Genomic DNA, 17,856 nt, shown 5'->3' with positions numbered 1-17,856 from the left:
TACCAAGTGGCCGGAGGCCTACGCCCTCCCCAACCAAGAAGCCGGGGTTGTAGCGCAGGCCTTCGTGGAAGGATTTGTATGTCGGCACGGGATTCCACAGGAGCTGCACACCGATCAGGGTCGAAATTTTGAAAGCCAATTTCTAAAAGATGTGTGCAGACTCCTGTCAATTCGGAAAACCAGGACCACGCCCTTGCGGCCACAATCTGACGGGATGGTTCAACAGAACATTGATACAACAACTAGCATTGTTCACCACCACCCTTCAGGATGACTGGGACGAACATCTCCCGTACTTGTTGATGGCCTACCGAACCAGCCAGCAAGGGGCCACCGCATGCAGTCCAGCGTTGCTTATGTATGGGCGGGAGTTGCAGGCTCCCGCCGACTTGCTATGCGGTCCCGTGCCAGACACCACGGATACACCGCCGAGGGAGGGTTACGCACGTCACTTGGAGGAAGGCATGGAGCGGGTCCATGCCTTCGCCCGCCGCCAGCTCCATTTGGCGGGGGCCAAGATGAAGCGCAGGTACGACGACCGGAGCCAGGGGAGTCAATACGCTCTGGGGATGAAGATTTGGTTCTTTAATCCCCGGAGGCGGAAGGGCAGGTGCCCAAAACTCACCTCCCCCTGGCAAGGGCCGGGAGTCGTCCTGTCGCACGTCTGTGACATGGTCGTTAAGATCAAAATGGGGCCACGGGCCCTCCCTCGGATCGTCCATGCCGAACGAATAAGAGCTTATGCCGGCGAGCAGGCGCCCTCATGGATCGCCTCGATCGCCGAGGCAGGACCCAGTACCTCTTGCGACGGGGGCTCGTAGCATCAGAGGACTGGGGGGGGGGGGGGTGATAGTGGGAGATGCCCGATGTAGAGGAGTGGCAACTCTGCCATCCCTCACACGGGGGCAAAGGAGCAATAGTTTATGGGGTTTATGGGAGTGAAAACTAGCCCGGGAGGGTTAGGATATCGTGTGTAGGGACCTAGAGATTGACCATAGGTAACGGTAAGGTTAGGTAGTGACAATGATACCTGTAGTGGGGACGCAGGTAGATTAGTTTGGATTATAATGACGAGGGAGCGCAATAATATAAGGGGCGACTGGGAAGCGCGAGTTTTAGCAGGGCACCAGGTAGTTCAGATGATGCCGTGTGAGTGTTGGAGGTGTACTCAGGAGTGCATTGTGAGAAGGTGATTGTGAATTGTATTGAGTGTGGAAGTGTATGGAGCAGTGAGTGAGGAACAAGTGAGATTGCACAGGTGTGCAACTGAACAGGTGTATGGAGCAGGGTACGAGTGAGTGATGGTGATGTGTGTTGTGTTGACCAAATGGTCCAGGGAGGAAGTAGGGTGCAGGTGGCACCAGGTGATTGCACAGGTGTGGAGAATGGTTGTGTGGAATACATGGAGTATGGAATGGATGGTCGTGGAGTGAGTATGGTGGAAACTGTGGAGTGGAGTGGATGGTGCGAAGGTGTGGATGGGGGAAAGGAGGATGGACCCCCATCACGAATACCCGGGGAGGGTAGTGTAAGTGTTAGGTAGAGGGTATAGGTAAACTGTGGTTGGATATTGGCATCTGTGGTGCGTGTGGAAGAATGGTGCTTGGATGGGTGCATTAGTGTTGTGGAAATGGCTGGGCGTGTAGCCTGTTAGTATGTGTAGTTGATTGGACACTCCGCCACTGTGAGGATGTCGGCCAGGTGAGGCCGCAGGTGGGCTCTGGGAGCCGTTAGAGTTGTGGATGGGGCCCGAGGATCCGGAGGACGGACCCGGGTAGCCCAGTGCCAGAGGGCACCGAGTGGGGAGAGCGCCAGAGGACCTTCACCAGTAGATAGGTTAGGGTGAGGAGCAGGTAAGCTCGGAGGCAACTACAGTGGTGGAGGTGTGCAGGTGGGTAGACCTGCTGGGAGAGCTACACGACTCAGCCCGGAAATTGTGCAAGGGCACAGGGAGTTGAATCGGGGGAGTGAGACCCAAAATTGAGAAGCACCACAGTTTGGTCAATGGGAATTGGTTTTTAGAACCCATAGTGTAAGTTGGCCAATGGATTGGCAGGGAAAGACCCCGGGTAGTGTAAAGTGTATTAAAGTCATTTAGAAGGTAGTTAGGATGGAGATCTCCTCGCACCATCTGCATCCACTCACCTGGGATGACGTACCTCCACACCATGCCAGATTGTTTTTGTTATTTTATTGTGCAAATGTTTGGAATGTGAGACGCATCATGACGTGGGTGTGACATTGTGCTGATGTTCCATCACTTCCTCCTTATGAGGATTGATTATGAATTGGGTGATGGCAAAATTTGAAGTAGTGGGAGTGAAGACGAATTTGGTGTAGGGGAAATGTGGGGAAGACGTGACAGTAGTGACGAATTTGTAATGTGTAGATTTTGTACATATGGGGGTAAGGGCAAGGGTAGTGTAGGTCACATGTGGGGGGGGGGGGGGGCGTACGGTAGGGACGAGCTTTCTCACTTCGCTCTCCGTACGCACCTCGCCTTGCATTGCCTTGTTTGATGTGTACCCTTGTGACCTTACCCCTCGCTCACCTGTCTTTTTCCCCCTCCTTGTCTCCCACACGAGGACTGTGCGCCACTGGGCGCCGAGGGGAGCGTGCGGGAGTCCGCCATTGTGCGCCCGAAACTCTCGCAACCACAGCTGTCTGCATCGATGCACCACCTTATGGACCACATGTCTGTGGCTGAGCACCACTTATGGACCCCATGGGTTGGGGCATGGCCCCTCTGCTGGAACTGGCCATGAAGGCCCGAGATCTTGCTGGCGGACCTTGGTCACAGGACACCTATGCCACAGGTGAACCACACATAGTCGGCCCTGTGGGCCATAAATAAATAAAAGACGGACACGTTTTCTGTGCAAGTTTTATTATTGCAAATAGGCCGCCAGCAAAGAAGGATGACAACAACTGGAAGAATACCAATGGCCAGCAGAGGGAGCCGAAGAGCAAGACACCACCAAGGGTTTGTTGTTTTTATTTTTATTGAACTGTGATGACTGTGCACCAAAGGGTGCTTTGTGGTGCTTGATGGTGTTTTGGTGCGCTTTTGGTGCTTTCTGGTGCGTCGATGCAGGGCAAGCTGTCTCCCCCCCCCCCCAAAAAGAACAATCACAGGTCCTGGGTTAGTTTTGTAAATAAAATAGAGTAGCGTCATTGTAAATAATGCACCCCCACCGTAAGTGTTTTAGTTTGAAGACCATTCCGCAATTCGGTTAGTTGTGGGCGTAAATCTGTTAGGCAGGGTGCAATGGAGCAGCGGGACATTTTTATTTGTGTTTTAAAACTGTCACACTCAGGGTCAGGTTAAATGTAGAGGGAACTACACCTACGTGCCACACTAAAAGTAAAGGTAATAGGCCCGGGACGTGCCTAAGAGGAGGAGGGTGCAGTGTTGTGGAAATGAGAATTGTGTTTTTTATTGTTGTAAAAATATCACCCTCCTTCCTCCAGTTGTGTATAAAGGTCAAAGGGCATCCCTTAGTTAGGTCATATACAATCGCGTTAGCCAATCATAGATTTTCCTGCTTGTTGGTAGTTATTTCCGTATTCTGTGTATTAGGTTAAGGCTTTGTCTTCCATTAATTAATACTCCATTGCACTGAATTCAAATAGATAGATCCCCTTTTTCAAATTCTCCCAAAGCCTCTATTGCCAACTGCATTTATTGCCAACTGCATTTGCCGCCATTACGGCGTGGTCAGCTCGGGGAAGAGGGGCGTGCCCGCCCATCGTCATCAAGGGTGGAGCCAGAGAGCCCGTGCCCACCAATCGGCACTGCGGAGAGCGACCCGATGGGCGTTTCCAAAAGGCCGGCGGCTTGATCGCCACGCGCCTCATAAAAGGGGGTTGGGAGGGACTGCTTAAGCAGATGAGTGAGGAGTCCACCGCAGTTGAGTCCACCACAGTTGAGTCCACCGCAGTTGAGTCCACCACGGTTGAGTCCACCGCAGTTGAGTTGAGCTTTGACGGCAGTTTCGACCCGCTGCTACGAAGCAATGCCGCCGTGCGAATCAGATTGAGGAGGGTCGGCGGCCGCTCACCTCGAGCCTTGCCGTTTACACGAACAGGACCTGCATCCTTCCAGCTCTGTGGACCACCTGGACCATCCTCTCCTTCCAGCCAATCGTTCCTGCCTTCATTCCCCATTCGTGTGAGTCTGTCTTTGTTTGTTCTGTCCTGGGTTAAGTAAGACTGTTTATAGGTAAGCTAATTTGCACTGTGTTTCTTCTTCTTCTGTTTTTATTTTATTATTCTTCCTCCTCCTTGGTTGCTTTCAATTGTGTAAATAGTAAATAAATCATATTTGTATTTCTTACCCTTTGCCTTTCTTTCCTCTACATCCGTCGTTGTTGTCTTTTCCCCATTGAATACCTGTGGCACGATTTGGCCAACGTTTGAGAATCGGGTCTAGTCATTGTTAACAGTTCGTGCCGCGGCTGCCATCCGCTCGGCAAATTAACATCTTATCCGCGGCCGCGAACGGGGCTGTGCACCGGCCTTTCCGGAGGTCGCGGTGCAGCTTCAGGGACCACGTCGGTCAGTAACAAACGAGGGGACTAATCCCCCCTCAAAGGGGAACCATAGGCCGACGTTGGGTTCCGCAACAATGTATATATATATATTGTTATAGATCGCGGTTAGATGTTATAGACTGAGCGGTGGTGTAAGACCGCGACCTAACAAAACTCACCCGATTCACCCAGACTTTGGCCGTATCGCACCCCAGCTGCTCAATGAGGGAAAAGACGAAAACGACGCAATGCAAAGAGGAAAACGAAGGCAAAGAAAGGTTTGGAAATACGACTGAATTTATTGACTATTTACACACAAGCAAAAAGGAGCAATCAAGTTTATTTACAAGCACATAAGACGCAGGTGACACAGGGAAAATACTAGCTTATACAGACTTAATTAACTACCCAGGACAAAACAAACAAAGACGACTCACACGGGGAATTGCAGAGTGGATTGGCTGGAAGGCGGTGCGTGGCTGGAGGGGGAGGACGGCACGGAGCTGGCTGGAGCTTGATCCTGCACGGGACGTCGGGCGGGACCTCGACGGCCGCTGATGCCTCCGATCCTGTCGTGTGCGTGGGATCACGGGTCGGATCACGGGTCGGGTCACGGGTCGGATCACGGGTCGGATCACGGTCAGAGCCGACGCGCTGGTGGGGGGTCTGGCGTGACGGGTTCTCTCCTCTCTTCTGTTGTTTGGTCCAACCACTCCGTCTCCAACGCAACCCCTCAACGCAATCACTGAACGCAACCACTGAACGCAACCACTGACGACCAACTCAGCTCTTTGTGACCCTCCTTGCCTCGGCTCAAAAGTGCATCTCCGTTTCTGCTTCCAAGCTCGACTCTGTAAAAACGCATCTCTTCCTTGGACACGCCCTGCCTTGGGTTATATAGGCCCCCGCCCCTCAACCTTTGCGAACCTCCCCGACCGCTCTTCCTCCGCCCTCTGTAGCCAAACCCCTGGCTCATGGTTGGTCGAGCGGGGCTGGTTCACTCCTCCCCCTCTATGACGGGGTGGAGACACGCCTTTCTTCCCCAACCCGGCCTCGTGGCCAATGGCGGCAATTGGATCGGAGGTAACTGGTGATGGGAATGGCAGGGAATCTATCTCTTTCACTGGTGCAATGGAGTATTTCTATTAATGGAAGACACAGCCTTACGCTAAAACACAGAATAAGAGATAACTATCAACAGGTATATTCTATTACTTGGCTGACGTGTATGCTTGTGGACTATGGGACGCCCTTTTGGTCTTTACACAGCTCCGGAGGCAGGAGGCACAGAATAAACAATAATCACAATAGTACAGCACACAATCCAAAAAATATACAGTCCTCATATCCACAACAATATATATATATATATATATATATATATATATATATATAATTATATATATATATATAATGTCATTGAATTGAACCACCAATTATTTTAAAGGTCAAATTTGTTTTTGGGGTCTCAAGTATCGTGTTGGGCTAGCTGCTAGGGTGCCGGCTTAGGATCCTAGGATCCTGGGTTCGTAATCCCGGTCGATCGCTGAATTAACGCCAGGGGGGTTGACTCAGCCTGTCATCCTTCCGAGGTCGGCTAATTGAGTACCAGTTCACTGGTAATTCCCTGTTTGTCGCTAAAGGTGGCAAAAAGGGTTGGCGTCAGGAAGGGCATCCGGCCGTAAAACATTGCTTCAAATAGGGGACCAAAAAACAACAACAACCACGGTTCCTGAAAAAGGCCAACCCCCGCTTTGCAGCGAAAAATGGCCTCTAAAGGTGGTTCTTTTTAAAAAAATTTAAAGTATCGTGCTCGTCTTTCTTGCTGCATGCAAAATTGAAGATTTGATTTGTGAGTAACATTTTACTATGACTGAAATGTCCACCTTGGTCTCTTCTTGCAATACTTCTGCCTTTTTTTTTTTTTTTTTTGTATACTGAGTCGAGGCTCGTGAAAGAGCTAACATTAACTTCACAAACAAATCGACCAGACAAACAAAATACACAAAAAGAGGGAGCGGAAGACAAGATGGGGAGAAAAGGGGAAGCACACACACACAACATCCGAGAGCAGGGAGATGTGTGGAAGGGAGAGGGCCCGGGGGGAGGAGGCGTGGGAAGGGGGGGGGGGGAGGGAGAAGTATAAAGCACAAGGACACCAAGGACTTCCAGGACAAAAGTTGGTATTTCAAAAAGTGGAATTGGGGTGAAATTAGCGGGGGTAGAAAAGATCAAGGTTTTGGATGGGGGAAGATAAGAGATGGTGGTGAACAGCTGTTTTAAAGACTTGGAGGGTGGAGTGGGATTGAAGAGAGTGAGGGAGTTTGCTCCAGAGGCGGGAGAAAAGAGGAATGAAGGAGTGAAGGTGAGCAGAGAGTCTTGATTTTGGCAGTTTAACCAAAAGAGGGTTGCAGGCAGATCTTGTGCGACCTGTAGGAATATTTGCGGGACAGAGCCCAGAGAGAGCTGGGGGGGGGGGGGGCAAGGCCAGAGAGGAGTCGGTAGAAGACGGAAAGACCACCAACCTGCCTGCGGTGAGTGAGTGAGAGGCCCTTGGATTTAGCTTCATCGCGGGAGATTCCAATGATTCTGAATGCTTTGGTTTCAACAGCGTGAAGGCGAGCTAGGTGTGAGGCAGGAGCACCAGCCCAGAGGGGAGAGCAGTATTCCATTGAGCTGCGGATGAAAGCCTTGTATGTGGTGAGGAGCTCAGGTGTGCCAAGGAAGGACTTCGCACGACGGAGGATGCCCAGTCGGCGACTGGCTTTGGAGGCCAGATTTGAAATGTGATTTTTCCAGGAAAGATCATGGCAGATAGTGAGACCCAAAAGCTTGAGTGACAGAACTTCTTGGAGAGGATTATTCAGAAAGTGGATGGGGGGGTTGTCCAGTCGGTCTTTTCGGAGAGACATCGTAAGAGTGTGAGTTTTGTCAGGATTGAAAGACATGTTCCACTTGTTTGCCCAGTCTGTGATTTTGTCAAGGTCTGCAGAGAGTGAGGAGGCTGCAGACTGCCGATCTGAGGGATGAAGAATGGAGCGACAGAGAGTAGAGTCGTCAGCAAAGAGATAGAGAGGATTTTCAAGAGAGTCGGAGAGATCATTGATGAAGACCAGAAAAAGCACAGGGCCCAGAACACTGCCTTGGGGAACTCCAGTCTGAACAGGAAGAGGAGATGAGAGAAACCCATTCAGGGCCACACATTGACTACGACTAGAGAGGAAGTCCACCAGCCATGCGTGGAGATTTCCATGGATACCAAAAGAGGAGAGTTTGGTGAGCAGAGCGGGGTGCCAGACCGTATCGAAGGCACGTGATATGTCAAGGGAGACTGCTCTAATTTCCTGTTTGGCATTGAGAACCTCCATCCATTGTTGAGAAAGCAGAAGCAGCATGTCCAGAGTGGAGTGTCCAGGTCTGAAACCAAATTGATGATCAGAGATCAAGCCATTGGAGAAGAGGAAAGATTTCATATCTGAAGCAATGATGGATTCCATGACTTTGCTGATAATTGGGAGAAGGCTGATTGGTCTGTAGTTGCTAGGATCTGTTTTTGCACCTTTTTTGTGCAAAGCGGTGATGTTGGCAGATTTCCAAGCAAATGGAAGATGACCTTGAGCAAAAGAGAGGGTGAAGAGAACAGAGAGGGGGAGTGAAAGAGCGGAAGAACATGATTTTAGGACCCGTGGGCTGATGCCGTCAGGTCCAGTTGCAGAATCAGAGTCGAGGGAGCACAGATGCTAGTTTGAGACAACGTTAGAATAATTAAAGTCCCTGCATTGTGAGGATCGGGCTGTACAAAAAGTTAATATTGGCTTCCAATGTAACGAGAATTATCGTGGAATGAGCCTTCTATGATGCCAAACCGTTGAAGCGAAACTGTTTAATGGAACTTTTAGATATAGATTTTTCAATACTGTCTTGGAAATTATCCTGGTATAAAGTTATTTTTATTATGAAATCAGATTTCAGTTACTTTCTTCGCATTTATTACAAAGTCATCCACAAGCCTTGACAAAATAAAACAAAAACAAACAAACAACAAAAACACAAACAAGCCCTCCCAGCTGGGTTAGTAGGTTGGACTCTCTCTCCCTCTCTCCTAGTGGTGGGTCTGCATCGTATCATTCTGTTATGTTCCGGTCTTGCTGTTGGGCTTCTGGTCGGAGTTCTGATTGAGCCATGGTCCGAGTTCCCATCCTGTCGCACAACTTCTCTTTCAGTTATTGAAAATTGGTTGTCATTATCTTCTGCTTCTCGAGAAGAACAGCATCCCAGTTTATCTTGTGGTGCTGCACTAGCCTCTTGTCTCTCCATCTGCTGTGCAGTTCCATTGGTCTGTTGAGTGCTCCTATGCTTTCAAAGTTTGTACTGTGGGAATTTCATCCCAAGTATATGTCATTTTCATCCATTGTGGAATTGAAGGAGGTTCTCCATTTGTTGGTCACCATTCACTTCTTATTCCCTCTTTGACTTATCCTTGCTGGAACCTCATTTTCGCTTACTCTGTGAATGTTGCTTTCATAAGAGTTTAATTTTGCTCAACCAAAGTTATTTTTCTTAGCCCGTCCCGCGGGAGGTGGGGTTTTGCAATCGTGTGTGTGTGTGTGTGTGTGTGTCCAGGCCATAACTTTTTACCATTAGCGTCATTGTCATCAAATTTTCACCAAACCTTTATTATGGGAATATGGAGAAGATAACTTAATAATTTTGTCAAAAGGTCAAAGTCAGTGTCACTAAAAACATCAATATTCATCCAATTGACCTGACATTTCAACTTACCATTTGAGTTTTATCATCAAATTTTCAACAAGGCTTTATTATGGGAATATGGAGAAGATAGCTTAATAATTTTGTCAAAATCACATAAAAGTCAATTTTCATTCGAATGACCTGAAATTTTAAGAATTTGCATATTGGGTCACTGAATTGGATCACTAATGAAAAGTTCAAAGCCCAATTTTTTTTATTTTTTATTTTAGATCAAAAGGTCACGGTTGCATAAAATTGTCAATTTTCTTCTGATTGTCTGGAAATTTATACAATTTGCATGTTGGGTCACATAATTAGTTCACCAATCAAAAGCCAAAAACTGATTTGTTTTTTTAGATCAAAAGTTCAAAGGTCAAGGTTGCATTAAGTCATCAATTTTGATATTGTATTTTCTTCTTAACTGCTTTCGTCATGTTTAGCATATGGCAGAAGAGGACATCTGAATACAAATGGACGCGCTTTGCATTTTTTAGATGCTTTCTAGTTATGGCAGTGTTTTTGGAAGTCGCTCCCAAGTGTTTGCATTTTAACCTTTTACCCTTCCCTTGTCACCTTTGTAAAAAAAATTCATGCTTTTTCATTGATGAGGCACTTACTGTACATAGCTTTTACTTGAGACCCCTCTCCAGGGTGTGCTTTTTGATGTTTATATAAATTTGATGAGCAAGCATATGCGTTGCCACACACAGAACACTTGTATGGCTTCTCACCTGTGTGAATTCTATTATGGGTTTTCATTGCTGAGGAATTTTGAAAATCCTTGCTGCAAACGGAGCACTTGAACGGTCTTCTTCCACTGTGTACTTTTTTGTGTTGATATAAATGTGAAGAATGACGAAAATCCTTGTTGCAAACCAAACACTTGTACGGTTTTTCTCCTGTATGTGTTCGTTGATGATTCTTCAAAAGTTGTGAAAAAGTAAAGGCCTTTGGACACACAGAACATTTGAAAGGCTTCTCTCCTGTGTGTATTTTTTGATGCTGATGTAAATGTGATGAATCACCAAAGTCCTTACTACAAACCGAACATTTGTATGGTTTTTCACCTGTGTGTCTTCTTTGATGCCGATACAAATACTTTGAATTAGCAAATACCTTGCTGCAAAGAGAACACTTGTACGGCTTTTCCCCACTGTGTATCTTTTCGTGTTGTTTTAGATATGATGAGACAATGTATGATCTGTTGCACACAGAACACTTGTACGGCTTCTCACCAGTGTGAATTTTTTCATGCATTTTCATCGAGGAGTGCGTTACAAAATCCTTGGTGCACACGGAACATTGGAATGGCTTCTCACCTGTGTGTGTTCTTTGATGGGCTTTGAAAGACGACAAGGTGATGTACGCCTTGCTGCACACAGAACACTTGTGAGGCCTCTCTCCCGTGTGTAATTTTTGATGGTTATATAAATTTGTGGTACAAGCAAATGCGTTGCCGCATACAGAACACTTGTACGGCTTCTCACCTGTGTGAATTCTTTCATGTATTTTCATTGATGAGGAAGTTATAAAATCCTTACCACAAACAGAGCACTTGTATGGTCGTCTTCCACTGTGGATTTTTTGATGTCGATTTAATTGAGAGGAACGACCAAATTGCTTGCCACAAACAGAACAACTGTAAGGCTTCTCGCCAGTATGAATGAGTTGATGCCTTCTCAATGCTGAAGAAATTGCAAAATCCTTACTGCAAACAGAGCACTTGTGTGGTTTTCCTTCACTGTGTAATTTTATTTTATGTTGATTTAATTGAGAGGAATGAACAAATTCCTTGCCACAAACAGAACAACTGTACGGCTTTTGACGTGTATGAATGAGATGATGTCTTCTCAGTGATGAAGAAGTGGGGAAATCCTTGCAGCAAACAGAACACTTGTACGGCTTTCCTCCACTGTGCATTGTTTGATGGACTTTTAAGGACGATATCGCAGTAAATGATTTGTTGCAAACGCAACATTTGTGCTGCTTTTCTCCACTGTGTATTGTTTGATGTCCTTTTAAAGATGACAACACAGTAAATGATTTGTTGCACACAGAGCACTTGTAGGGCTTCTCTCCTGTATGTATTCTTTGATGCCCTCTTAATGTTTTTGTGTATATAAAGGACTTATGACAGACAGAACACTTGTACGGCTTCTCTCCTGTGTGTATTGATTGATGCCCTCTCAATGTTCTCCTGCAAGTAAATGCCTTATGACACACAGAACACTTGTAGGGCTTCTCTCCCGTGTGTATTCTTTTATGATATTCGAAATGTGTCAGTTGACCAAAGGCCTTATGACACAGGGAGCACGTGTATGGCTTCTCTCCAGTGTGTGTTCTTTGATGACATGTTAAATGGGATGATTGACTAAAGGCCCTATGACACACAGAACACTTGTATGGCTTCTCTCCCGTGTGTGTTCTTTTATGTGTGGATAAGTATGATGAGTGAGCAAAAGCTTTGCAGCAAAGAGAACACTTGAAAGGCTTCTCGCCTGAATGGATTCTTTCATGTTTTTTCAACTCTGACATAAATGGGAAAGCCTTGTTGCACACAGAGCACTTGTAAGACTTCTTACCTGTGTGCATTTTCTGATGTTCGTTAAAACTTATCGATTGAGCAAAGACTTTGGGACACAAAGAACACTTGTACAGCGTCCCACCCGTGTGTATTTTTTGATGAAGATGTAAATATGATAATACGGTAAATGATTTGTCGCACACAGAACACTTGTGTGGTCTCACATTTCCTTGGATATTCTTGAGGGTCTCCGTACAACTTTTACAGCTACCGTTGTATGGCACGATGCTAATGTTGTCAGTTTCTTCACAAATTGTGTGAGTCATGTGCGGATTGAAAGCTTCCAGGTGAAACAACTGTGAACAGTTGGAACAAGAAACCAGTTTCATTTGTTTCTCTGTAAAGACAAGTCACAAAAAACATAACAATTCACACTATCTTTGAAAAGTATAGGATAATTGACAAATATTTCACACAAATTAGTGCACCGATCTGGGCAAATTAGTGCACCGATAAAGCCCACCAATCTGGGCTTTATGGCAGAGTGGCAAGACGGAAGCCTCTCCTCAGTGAAAGATCTAGCTGCTAGAGTCTAGCTGCTCCAATTTCCAGAAAAGAGGGGTGAAACAACTTAAGGGTACCAACCCTCGAGGGAGAGTAAGAATTCGCAGTCCTCTGAAAAAAGGTCTGAAAAAGTATTTTTGCTACTGAGAAGAACTGCGAAAAAACAAGCCTGTTGTAGAATTCACAGTCTACTTGCACTGGCCTTTGGAAGCTCACATGGAAATTTAGCCCTTTCATGGAGACACCATCGGGAATGGTGAGACCAACAAAGTTCTCAAGACAGCACTTCTTCAAAAGGTTAATTGAAGAAGTAAATATGAGAGTTGGTTTGGGTTATCCTTTCAGAGAGAAACTGTGTGTATTTTGGACCACCTGGGTTAAAAGTCAAATTTCAGGTGTAGAAGTATTTTTTTGATCTTCTGTAGGTTATCTGGGAGAGATGTAATTACTGTCTTTAAGGCAAAATAAGCTGACGAGGAGAAACCATGAGCGGAGAGTGAGGGGTCCGGACACCAGACCATCGTCAGGACCATTGGTGGTGCCAGCTCCACTGAGCCGGCACTATGTGTGAGGATGCATTGCACATTACCACAGCTTTCTCTCACACTTTCTCGGCTCTCTCACTAGCTCTCTTTTCCTGGAAGCATGCGGTGCCAGCTACTGCAGAGTTGCTAAGTCACTGTTAAGGTTCCAAGGGCGTATCTGTCACGTAGGGGATAATGGGGATGTGTACGTACTGTACAAACTTGTGAATATACCTGCCATTTTTCCCCATTGTAAATACACACTTGATTTTTGTGCATTAAAAGCCCTTTCCCTAAAAAACTGTGTACTAATTTGTTCTGTCAGTTCTGATTGCAGCAAAGAACAATTAAGAGTTAATCGTGCCAGGTAAGCACTAAAAGTGGTTGCATAACTAGTGGTTCCACTTGGCCTATTAGTTTAGATTCGTTATGTAATCATTGACATGATACCCACTCGTAATGGGCTTTTGTGTATGGCAACACAACTTTGGACATAGGACCCAGCAGAGAGTTCTGGGGTGACTGGTGATCGTGCTCTTTTAAACACATGTCATTTTCTCGGAGTTATCCAGAGGCAACTTACGTTATTCTGGTGTCCTTTGGAACCAGGAACCATCACAATATAAACAAGCCGAAAAAAAGGAAGAACAGTGTGATGTGTTCCCAATGAAGTTTGGTTTACCCTCAAGCAGCTGAACAGCTTTTCTGGACTCCATGCGAAGAGAATCACGTGGTTCCTCCTTCACATGTTCATTGCTCAAAGCATCTTGGGAAGTCTGAAAATTACTTTGGAAAGTTTCCATCGTCCTCAGATTAGCTTCACCTGCAAACCATTTGACAATTTGTTGCTTACTCAGGAAATCATTGGTGTTATTAGAACTATCAAAGAAAGATTATTATTTTTATTATTATTAATGTTCTTCATACCTTTGGAAAGCAAGGAGTCATCGGCAATGAACTCCGACTCAATCTTTACTTTCACGATACAATCTGAAAGTAAAAACATCCCATTCAAACACAACTTTAAATAATATTCCCAAGAAACTAAAAATCACAATACAGCTTCAACCATTCTTTACTTTCCATTCTCCTGAAAAATATTGATTTGAAACTAACAAAGGAAGTCCGATGAGTTGACCTTCTGTTGATCAATCTAGAGCCAGAAATTTTGCACAATAGCGGAAAATGGACAGAATTCACGGAATCAGTGATTGGAAACAGATAACTGTCTGACGTCAGAAAAAAAAAAAAATCAGAGTACAGCAACTTCCAGAAAAAAGTCAAACACAAAATACAGAATTCACTATTGTTACGGGGTCTCCCCCCCCCCCCCCCCTTACCCCTGGTCTCGGTGGACCTCCGAACCCCGAGAGGGTCCCCGGCAGAAAGATGTTTTTATCCCTCACTGGAGCCAGCAAATGAAACAGTCGAATCAAATGATGCAACCACACCCGGTTATAAACAAACCATAATATATTATAAATCCCACACAAAGAGCCATACAGCAATGGGGCAATCACCCCTACTTTCAAATCTTACGAGAAAATCCTTGTCAAGCCTGGTTTATGGCAAAACCCCACACTTAACCCTTAACCCCACACTCATGGCACCTCCCCCAATGTCTCTGCTTCCCTCCAAGGCGAAGTCCCAATGTCTGTGCGCTCCCGCGATCAGGGAGTCAAAGCCCGATGGTCAATGGAGGCATCGACGAGCGAGACGACCCCGAGGTCACGTGCTCAGCCCCCAGCAACACAGCGGTGGAGAGGAACCTCACAAAGATTCGCTCCGACATACACATTGCGGTTCAACCCACGAGCCTCCGTAGAATTTGCACGTGCCCCTTTCTGGCACGGCCGTTCCCGGCAATCCACCCGGGAATAATGCCCAGCCGACACGACGAAAACCTGTTCCCTGCAGGGTGCTCGCGTGGCCAAAATGGCGGACGGCTTTCGCTCCAACCCGGGTTCTCAAGGTCTGGATCCTCCGGAACCTCACTGAGAATACCCGGCGACACAGGCTCCCCGCACTCCGGCGATATTTCTTATCGACCGAACTTCCTTTCAAGGATGCAAGGTTCCCTCGCACTGTATGTCGAATGCTCGGCCCGGAGCCTCCACCACCACCTCTCTTTCCGATCTCCTCCCACCTCCTTTTCTTCGCTCCACCTCTTCCGGTCTCGATCAGGATTTCCGGCCACATTTTACCAGGAGCGCTTTTAAATCTTTTACTCACAACAACCCTTTCCCTTAAGTCACAATAAGAATAATATCTAGAATACTTCGAACCAGCAACAATACTCAAAGCAACAATCCTTAAGGCCGAGTCCGTAACACTTCCCCCCTTCAGGAAAGAAAGTTTGACCACAGCGAAAACTTTCTTTGCAGGCCAACTCGTCAACAAACCACCTAGTGCCTCCTGATAGCACTTTTCCCCGGGAGGCCGAGCTGAGTATTCCCTCCATGGATGCCTTTAGGAACGTGAAGTTCACAGTTAGTCTGTGCAGGAACGTTTACCACATGGACGCCTTTAGGAACGTGGCATTCACGGTTAATCCGTGTAGGAAAGTTCACTACCTGGACGCCTTTAGGAACGTGGCGTTCACGGCTAATCCGTGTAGGAATTTTGGCTCGGCTGCTCCGCAGCATTCAGTGCTTCACCTCTTTCTAACTTCCCTAATATTCACGGTTGGACCACCTGTCACTGTAGTCACGTGAATAACGGTCTCCTTCTCGGCCGCTACCCTGATAGTCGTCCTTTCGGGAGCTGCCGTAACTCTGGGAGCCTCCATAACAATATCGGCTGCGGCCACCACCAACACTACCGCCAAGTTGTCCTCTTCTGTAGCCCCCTAGACGCCGACGAAATGCCTTCCCTACTGTTATGGTCCGACCCTCCAACTCCTGGTTATTCAGATCCTTTTCTGCATTTCTGGCATCCTTTGAGTTTTCAAATGTGACAAAGCCAACCCCTCTTGACTTTTGGCTCTCCCTGTCTTTTATCAGCAGCACTACCAAAAGCGGTCCATATTTGTTGAAGGTAGACTCCAGACCTCTTCCTTTGTTTTGAAGTTCAGTCCACCTACAAAAGGCTTGCCAACTTTGCCTCCATCCCTGCCTGGTGTGGTGGTATTTCCCATATCGGACTTTTTCACAACCATCAGGTTACTAGAAACTTGACCCCCGACCAAATCATTCCCAACCACAACTGATACTCCCTCTACAGGAAGAGTGGCTTGCAACCCCACGGTGACCGGTCCTGACACCAAATCAGACTCTAGATTGATGACATGAAGGGGAGCGCGAACCCAGCCACCGATCCCTTGTAACCGAACACTATCACCAGTTGCTGTACTCTCCGACAATGGCAAAATGCTTCAAGCATTAAGGATTGATGTGCTCCTGTGTCCCTCAATACCCTAACAGGTCTTGGGTTAGTCGAGTCTCCCTCCAGTGAGACAAACCCCTCATAAATAAATGGTTGGTAACTCTTTTGCGGGCGATTTCTCAAGTTTGCCATCGCATTCGGAGTTGTACTAGTCGGACTCCGCTCCTGATTTTCCTTTCCCAAAGCATGACAGTGGGACATCAAGTGTCCGGGTTTATGGCAAAAAGTGCAAGTAGGCCCGGAGGAGAACCTCGTGGTCTGCCTCGAGGCCCACGGAGGATACGTCTGCCTTGAAACCGTTGACTTCTGACCTCTAGAAGTCGTGATATCAGAGTGGTCCTCCTCTCAAGGCCACCCCTATTAATTTTCGTTCTCCGCCCATGCTGTACCATAGCTCCCCTGGCTAAGTCTAGGTGAGAAGTTAGGGTTGCGGAACCCCATCCTGTGGGTTAAGGCATAGTCATCTGCCATGGTCGCTGCCTCATACAACTTTGGTACTTTCCTTTCCTCCAGGTGTATTTTAATGTCCTCGTGGACACACTGTTGGAATTCCTCCACCAGGATCAATTGTCGCAATAGTTCGAAGTCTTTCCCAACTCCTTTTGAATCGCACCACCTATCAAACATGGTTTCTTTCAATCTGGCAAACTCCACGTGGGTCTCACTCTCCCTCCTCCTGCCATTCCGGAATTTTTGCCGGTAAGCTTCCGGGACCAATTCATAGGCTTTGAGAATGTGTTTCTTCAATACCTCGTAATCTGCACATTGGTCAATCGGTAAAGCCGAATAAATCTCTTGAGCTTTACCCAACAGAACACTTTGCACGAGTATGGACCAGTACCCCTCAGGCCAGTTTAACTGTCGAGCCACTTTCTCAAAGTGTGGAAAAAACTTGGATACCTCCTTCTCATTGAAGGGTGGGACCAGCCTCACATGTCTGCCAACATCCCAGGTGTTCTGACTAGGTGTCGAACCAGTCAGCAGGGATGGTACCTCTCCCCGTTCTCTCATTAACTCCAGCTCCTTGACTTTAATTTCCTGCTGACGCGCCAATTCACGGTCCTTTAACTCCCTTTCAGCTCTTCTCTCCTCTGCTTCGAGGTCTCTTTCCACTCTCCTTTCCTCTCTTTCCACTCTCCTTTCCTCTGTTTTTTTGTCTTCTAACCTTTCCTGGAGTTCTCTTTCCAGTGCTTTTCCCTTTCCTGGCTCCGTAATTGCATCTCCAGTTTCCGGAGCTCCACATTTTCTTGTTCTTCTGGTAACCAATCCCAGGCTACCTCTTCCCATGCTTTTAATCCCACCATAGATTGTATCACCACTGTCTGCAACTCTGCCTTCTTCATATTAGTTCGGACCTCCAAGCTAAAATGTTTGGCCAATTTCCAGAGGTCCGATTTTACTAACGCTCTGAACTGTGCTTCACTCGGGGTCACCGTAAACTTATCTGCGTCAAACGCCATAGTGACTACTGGTAACACCTGTTAACCTTCACACAAGAAATTTCGAACAAACAAAAACAAAAGTATTATTATTTATTATTATTATTTTTTGTTGTTTGTTTTTGGAAAAAATTTGG

The 17,856-nt window shown here is 46.7% G+C and overlaps 1 protein-coding gene and 1 long non-coding RNA gene across 2 annotated transcripts in view; both read right to left on the bottom strand.

The window, feature by feature from the left end:
- The window catches only part of LOC144892321 (uncharacterized), a 340,168-nt gene that overhangs the window by 122,860 nt on the left and 199,452 nt on the right, over nt 1-17,856 (bottom strand). The gene's annotated exons all lie outside the window — the stretch shown is intronic.
- Nucleotides 9,657-17,856, bottom strand: part of LOC137427404 (uncharacterized) — a 30,163-nt gene continuing 21,963 nt past the window's right edge. Inside the window, exons 2-4 of the mRNA XM_068116876.2 lie at nt 13,824-13,886; nt 13,579-13,719; nt 9,657-12,205 (exon numbers count right to left, since the gene is read on the bottom strand). Coding sequence (XP_067972977.2) covers nt 9,873-12,205; nt 13,579-13,719; nt 13,824-13,886 — 2,537 coding nt within the window. The 3' untranslated portion in view covers nt 9,657-9,872. The remainder of the gene's footprint in view (nt 12,206-13,578; nt 13,720-13,823; nt 13,887-17,856) is intronic.

This window comes from Myxine glutinosa, chromosome 5, assembly GCF_964187855.1.
Source record: "Myxine glutinosa chromosome 5, kmMyxGlut1.1, whole genome shotgun sequence".
Taxonomy (NCBI): domain Eukaryota; kingdom Metazoa; phylum Chordata; class Myxini; order Myxiniformes; family Myxinidae; genus Myxine; species Myxine glutinosa.
The sequence above is the reverse complement of the archived record's forward strand: the minus strand, read 5'-3'. Positions and strand labels throughout refer to the sequence as shown.